This window comes from Anguilla anguilla, chromosome 10 (genome assembly GCF_013347855.1).
Source record: "Anguilla anguilla isolate fAngAng1 chromosome 10, fAngAng1.pri, whole genome shotgun sequence".
In the NCBI taxonomy this organism is placed as follows: Eukaryota; Metazoa; Chordata; class Actinopteri; order Anguilliformes; family Anguillidae; genus Anguilla; species Anguilla anguilla.
The window spans coordinates 39,395,625-39,403,284 of NC_049210.1; the positions used below are offsets into that span (position 1 = coordinate 39,395,625).

Sequence of the window (7,660 nt, forward strand, 5' to 3'; positions counted from 1 at the left end):
TCGAAGACGCTGGGCTTTTTAAACCAGCGCGGGTCCACGTGGCCGCGGCGGGTTTTCTCCGCGGGAGGGGAGGGGGGAGGTGGGGGGGGGGGGGATCCGTGGGAAGAGGTGTCGTCCCGGGCGCTTGCGTCAGGCGGGGGAGGAGGCGCGGAGGGGGCGGCGACGTTGCGTAAGCGCCTCGAGGGTGACGTGGGTCCGCGCGAATTAGCGCCTCGCTCTCTCCCTCTCGCGGAGCCGGGGAGGGGGCGGACGGAGCGGCGAGGGCGCTGTCGCCGGGGGAACGGAAGCGGGGACCGCTGAGCCCTCAAAAATCGTCATTATTCAGAACTTGTGCCCTCCGGCAGAGAGTGGGCCCCGGAGAGAGAGAGAGAGAGAGAGAGCGAGAGTGAGTGGGGGAAACAGTCTTTCATGTCTGAAGTCATTCAGGCTAACTCAGGAGAATCCTGCTCAGGCTCAGCCAGCGGATACAGAACCCTGGCAAGCCAGCTAGCGGGCGTAGCGACACGTTCGCACTCTGAAAGCCTGCTCAGATCTAACGCTAATCTTTGTGGCGTGATATGATATGAAGAACAGGAAATGCATTCACGCATAAATGATTGACTGAAGCCTCCCTGGGCTGTTTAGGTTTATGTGCAGTGTATTCATACCTGGAACAAAGAGACCCTAATCCCTTGATGCATTGGCATTGGTCCTTTGGCACTGATACTTTTTAGGGGCTCGCTGTCCCACGCTTCTCATCATCTTTCTTAAATGTTTAGTATTTGACCCTGGCTTTAGTGGTTGTCTCTCTCTGGTGTGCTCAATCCACAGTGGAAATGAGAGATTTAGTTTTATTTTTGAAATAATATTCCAGTTGAAAATACTTTTTTTGTTGCAATATTGAGTGTCGGATCTCACCTATTATTTCACTTTTTTAAAAGTATTTAATTAACCCTACAGGGTGCCTTTCTCCGAATGCATGCTGGGATAGGCTCCAGCACCCCCCACAACCCTGCCCAGGATAAGTGGGTATAGATAATGGATGGATGGATAGATAAATCTCCAGGGTGTACTTGTGTTTATTAGTAGTGATTGACACAGAGACTCTGGGTAAATATTATTTCCCTAAAATTGTTTAAATTCTGTTTGTTTTTTTAGGTGAGTGCATTTTTGAAACCACCAAAACCCCTCTTAGTTGTGTTGGCTACAGAGATTCTTTTTTTTTTGTCTGAGATGGACAGGCTATCAGTCCTGTGCCTTGGCTTGGACTCACGCTTCTATGAGTCATGATTAACCATCTCTTACACTGGGAGATAATTATAGTTAACATCCAGCGGTAATGGAACTTATAATCACCAATTAAATTAATCCTTTTTTGAGAATTCACTTGATCCCTCAGAGAATGTTCATTCCCATATCTATCCATCATAATTTTTTTCTTTTTCTCTTTCGAGGGGTGGAAAGTGGCACGTCAAAAGCCACTGGAGGAGATAGATGGCACAGTGTTGTTATGCAAAGATACTCAATATGTTGAATATTGTCTTTGTTACAAAATGTTCACATGACAGATGTTAGGCAGCCTGCGTTTGATGATGTCATTTGGTGAGTCATATGTACCATAGTGTCTGCGCTTGCACCTCCAGCCTTCTGTTGATTGCAAATGTCACATTGTTTATTCATTTATGTCCATATGCACAAAAAGAACATGCTTCATAAGCTATTGAAAAGACATGATTTTGCATAAATATCATTTTAGCTTCTTTATTTTCATATCATGTTGCACAGCTCTAAACCATTTTCTTTTTAAAATTCCAGAAACACTGCTATTAAGATTAGATTGATATGACAGACGATTTTTAAGGTTGATAAGACAGCCAATCCGGCAGCAAGGTCGTACAGCTTCCATGTGATCATGTGATGTGTTTTTGTCAGTCACATCGATGCTGAAAGGCCTTGTTGCTGATTGGCAGTCGTATCAACACTCATTAGAGGTTAGTGGTGCATTTCTGAGGCCTCTGAAGTTTGGATGGATGGATAGATAAATCTCCAGGGTGTACTTGTGTTTATTAGGTATGATTTTAAAAAAGACAAAAAGAAAGGAAATGCACTACATGGTTGTGATGATCCGGATTGCATTCGATAATTATCGTTGTGATATAGTCCTACTGCCAGCAAATAAAAGAAAAATAAAAGAAATAAAATTATATATGCATGTACCTTGTCTGGGAAACGTTTAGAATGGAACATTCTATGGTTGGAATTTGACCTGTTCTCCTCTGCACTTCATTGCAAACCCACCCTGGATACCTACTGCAGCTGTTCCTCAGTGTGCATTTGTCTGCTGGTACCCGCCTGCCCCCCCCCCCCCCCCTTTTTTAAAAGTTTATTTGAACCACTGACTGCGGAATGGTACCATTTGTCACCAAAATTAACTACAGCAGAACGGCGTCTTCAGATCTTTAGGAAGTCAAACTGCATTTAAGCAGCCCGGAGCTTGCGCTAAGGTCAGCATTGTAAAGAACTCAATACTGTCACATTAATTTAGACTCATGGTCAATCTGGACGGGTCAGGGTCCGGCCTCTAAACGCGGTCCAGGCCTGGGACCCATTCCTCAAGTCGTCAACACGCCAAAGAGCATGCGGGGAATTGTTTTTCATGACCTTAAATTTGTTGTCTCGTGTAAGATTTGTAAATCTCTCTGATGAGAGCGGTGAAATGTATGAATAGTTATGCGCACAGAGGCAGACATTTATAGCTGACCTTTTTAGCGGAGTTCATACTACGACATTTAACGAACTCGTCGCCGTGTGGCATAATGGCTTGTGTCTTGCGTTTGGCTGTCCGCAGTTCTGCCATCAACAAGCACTGGGAGGCGGAGCTAGAGGCGCTGAAGAGCAACAACGCCAAGCTGACGGCAGCGCTGCTGGAGTCGACAGCCAATGTCAAACAGTGGAAGCAACAGCTGGCAGCCTATCAGGAGGAGGCTGAGAGACTTCACAAACGGGTGAGCATGTTGTTGAAATAGGTCATGTTATTCTGTTCTAATACTGGAAATTTTCCAATTACTGCTTCAATTGTTCAAATGGCTGTTGTACTACGAGACTCCTGGTGTAGTTGCCCCCCAGTAAATGATTACTATTATTACTACACCAAGGACACAAATCAAACGTAACAATATTACCTGCATTTTGAAGACCCGCAGAATGGATTTATGAGTGAATAAAGGGCAAGGAAAGCTTTAGTTGCTAGCTATATGCTACCAGCATTTCTAGTCTATCAAGGGCCAATGGGCATGGTTGATACAAATAATGTATAGATATCATTTAACATAGTTTATTAATCTTATTCACATTAGAAACTAATGTTGCAGAATAGCTACAATGAAATATGAAGTCATCCTTTTGAACCCTGTCAAAGCAATGGAAATTATGTAATGATAAAGTGCTGGATTTTGTGCTAAACCTGGGTGGCAGTGGCACATTGGTCAGTGTTGCTTTAGCGTAGCGTGCTACTCTGTCTGTGTCTGTCTGTAGGTAACGGAGTTGGAGTGCATGAGCGGCCAGACCAACGTGATAAAATCACACAAGACAGAACTCAACCACACGATAGAGGAGCTGGAGTCCACGCTGAAAGCCAAGGAAGAGGTGCTCCTCAACATCCAGCTCATGCTCTTTTTAAATTGTAAACGATAATATGAACACTAACTTCTGTGTCCCCTGTAAAAGAATTTAAAGCTTCAGTTCCATGTATATGCGGGTATTGCATTTTACTTTCAGTATTTTTGTCTTGTTTTTGGGTTAAGGATTTGACTTGTGAATTTGTCTTGATTTTGGCTGTGCAGCGCTTGAACTTCAGTCTTTGCTCTACTGGATCTGCCAGGCATCTTGGACTTGCAATGCCTGCTACATCTTTTTTTCAGATTTTCAAGTGTGAATGACATTTTTCCAGGGGGAGTGAATCATCCACAAGATGCATTATTTTGAGTGTTATGAAATTTGAATAATATTCAAGAGACACTGTCAAAGTGTGTCAGATCTTTTTCCTCAAACCCAAGCTGATCAGGAAGGGTCAGAATATTTAATTCCAACATAAAATAAGGAAAGGATGAATAACTTCATATAAAAAACATTATGGCAAATGTCTCTTCAATATACATTAATGAACAAATGCCTATTCAATGTACAATAAACAAATTCCTCTGCAGCTTAAAAGAAAACTGAATTGAGTTTCTCCCTTTCTCTTTATAATTTATATAAAGGGAACTTTTATATAAATTATAAAGCCTTTTCTGTTGAACAGCAAATAACAAGGAATTCTGTGAATAGGAGGGTTGTCAGAGCATAACTTTAAATTAAAAAATTAAGCCTGCAGGGGTAGACAATCATTTAAACTAGTAGACTTGCAATGGTTAGCCAAGTCTAGATCTGCTAGTCACCCTAGCAAAGGTGACCCAGCATAGGTGTGTTTTTGAATAGAACACCTTGAGAATATCAAGGCTTCCAAATTATCTTACAGCTGACAATAAAAGCAATGAAAATCCCAACCAAAAGTTCCTAAAAGCCCAGCTGAATTGCCAGCTAAAATAAAACTACTGACATCAGGGGAAAATAGTCAAGAGGTGGTAGGATCAGAGAAGGAACCTGGATGTGTAATTTCCTGCCTCATTTAATGCCAACAGGAAGGGCGTCGTCACACCCTCATTGGGCAAGAGAAAATACACCACAGCTGCTCTTAATGACCAATTAATTGACAGTCATCAAGGCACTGATCAACAGCTGATCCACATAGCCCTATAATCAAGTGCTGAGTCAAAGGGATCTCAAATCGAGTGAGGTAATCAAACTAGGAAATAATCAAACCAAGCACAAATGAAAAGATGCATGGACAGAAACTAGCAAGTACCATAGGATAGGTGACTGCTACAAAAGTTTGAATTCAACAATGCTTTTTTTATTTTAAAAAATTAAAGTCAATTTTTTCTTTTGTGCTGCATTTTAAAATTTAATAAGGTCAAAATATCCACCATACTGTCTATGTAGATTGAGAGTAGCTTGTGAAATGTATTGGCAAAGCTGATGAACTGAGTTTGCATTGCATTGCATTGCTGCAGGAAGTGGAACGGTTGAAAGATGAGGTGGAGAATGCCAACCAGCTGCAGACCCAAAGAGACTCAATCGCTGAGAAACTACAGGTGCGCTAATTTTCATTTCCACAGATATCAGATACATTCACAGAGAAAAGGATCATCGCCTTAGCACTCCCCTACCAGCCATTGTCTACCAGAATGGTCATCATGTATCAGTGGAGTTCGACAGACAAGGAGTATAATTTATTTATAATATATCATTTAGTAATGATTATAAACTATATTTCATTCCAGCATTTATATTGTAACCATTAAGGGTGGAGATAGATGAGACATTCAGACCCATTTGTATCACTCGTGTGGTGTTTCAGTGTTAGTAGCCACTAGCCAACTGTGACTTTGAGTTTGTAGCAGCAGGACATAATCCATTGTTTTCATGCCAGGAGCGGAGACTGAATTGAGAAGATGCTGTATTATTGATTCCTTTGGTTTGCTGTTGTTGATGAAAGGCTGCCCTGGCCTGGCCAGTATACCCACAATGCACTTGTGCCTCTCTCCAGGAGACAGAGATGAGGAACCAGGACCTGGAGGCCCAGCTGAGGGAGGTGGAGAACCGGCTGGAGAGCAGCCAGCTGCAGCAGGAGGCCTTCAGGAAGAACCTCAAAACCCTGCTGGAGATCCTGGACGGGAAGATCTTCGAGCTCACCGAACTGCGGGACAGCCTTGCCAAGCTCGTTGAATGCAGCTAGAGCACCGCCCAACACCAACATCAGCTAGAGCTCCCCCTTCCAAACAACATCAACTAAATCTTCCTCCCCCACACCAACATCAGCTTGAGTTCCCAGTGCGCCACACCAAAATCAGCTAAAGCTTCCTGTGCCCCCACGAACATCAGTTAGAGATCATTCCCCATCCAAAAAACTTCAGCTAGAGCTCCCTCCCCCCACCAACATCAGCTAGAGCCCCCCCCACCCCACCACCATCAACATCAGTTAGAGCTTTTTGTGCCCCCAACAAACATCTGCTAGAGCTTCCCACCAACATGAGCTACAGCCGCCCCCCCCGCCCCCAACTCAGCGAAGTAACCCCACGCAGTGCTCGCCACGACACACAGACTCAAGGAGGGGCCACCCAGGGAGTCCTGCCTGCCTGCGTTTTCCCGCCTTTCCCAGCAGGAGCGCCATTGTTTCCATTTGAACGTAAAGCGAACGACAAACTTCTACTGACTTTTTTTTTTTACGTTGGTAGAATTCTTTTTTAAGAAAATATTCAATATGGTCTTTCTTTGGTTTCTTTACATTTTCAAGAGGTGGTATATTCTGCGTATTGTGCCTCTATAAAGCAGGTAAGAACTTTTAAAATTTATCAATTAATAAGGTACACCTTCACCAACTGGTTTCTGTTTTCCTCTTGTGATTTCTGTGTAATGACGGACATCATCAACCTGAGCTATGGCGGCACATTGGAACGATGGAGATTGCATACGTTGTCCTCTTCAGAATCCCTCCACTGGCTTTCTAGAGGATTCCTCCAAATCGGCTCCTTGACAAAATAGGAGCCGCGTCAGGAGCGACTGTGCGGACTGCTGCTTCTGGGGACCCAGCACCCCCCCGATCCGAAAAGGCTTCTGTTTCTCCCAGATGTGACTGCCTGCCAGATCCTGGATGAGACGAACACAGGAAAGTCACAATTCAACAGAACGACAACTGCGGAGAGGAGCGCGTGTGGATTTAGTGTACAGAAGAGACGAAAATACACTGAGCAATACAAGAGAGAGACAGAGCTTCTGGGAAACAATGCTTTCTCCCAATCAGGTATTTTATTACTCTCCCTGAAGTGGACAGTACAGCGAGACCCTCACTTCAAAGGAACTCCGCTCCAGTGCAGTGCTGAGATTGGTCAGCAGTGAATATAAAGCAGTCTTTCATTTCTATATATTTGTTCTTTTTATATGTCTATAAATCACATTTATACTCCTTGTAAAAAAAAATTGAACTACTGTATACAGGACTTGAATCTGCAATGTTTTCCCATTTGTTGCCGGAAGAGCAACGGTAGACTTGACTCCCTCACCTTTCTGATATTTCGCTGAATATTAATATAATAATTATGATTATTGTAAGAGATATTGAAATGAAGGTGGTTTTGTTTAGACCTCAAATGATTTTTGCTTTTTTTTTCTCTCTTTTTTCTAAAATATGATACTTGGGTATTATAATTGTATTTATAGGTGTGAAATATGGCAATATTTTTTATCTATTTAAAATCAGATCAATTGAACAAAAATAAAAAACAGCCACTTGAACAAAGAAATTCAGTATTTATGTGATGCAATTATTGATTCATACAAAAAAAAAAACCCAAATATGATTCCCCGTGCAGTGATAATGCTCAAAGTGCCCTTGGTACAACAATACATCATTAAGTAGATTATTCCATCACAGTTTGCCGTTTATCCCTTCCAAAAATCTCTGATTATGCAGAGAAGACATACTCTAGAAAGGTTGTTTAAGAGCTCGTAGCAGTTCTGGTTCATTTACACCAATTGAATGGAGCTGTTAGCAGAATGTGTGCTGAAGTAAGCATTATTCTTA

At 42.6% G+C, this 7,660-nt stretch overlaps 1 protein-coding gene across 2 annotated transcripts in view; it reads left to right on the forward strand.

Annotated features, from left to right (window-relative positions):
- Positions 1-7,383, forward strand: part of LOC118237106 (homer protein homolog 1-like) — a 54,676-nt gene extending 47,293 nt beyond the window's left edge. For both annotated transcript variants that reach the window (XM_035435548.1, XM_035435547.1), the window contains 4 exons: positions 2,828-2,984; positions 3,514-3,624; positions 5,091-5,171; positions 5,627-7,383. In XM_035435548.1, the coding sequence (XP_035291439.1) occupies positions 2,828-2,984; positions 3,514-3,624; positions 5,091-5,171; positions 5,627-5,815 (538 nt within the window). In that variant the 3' untranslated portion in view covers positions 5,816-7,383. The remainder of the gene's footprint in view (positions 1-2,827; positions 2,985-3,513; positions 3,625-5,090; positions 5,172-5,626) is intronic.
- The last annotated feature ends 277 nt before the right edge of the window (positions 7,384-7,660 follow it).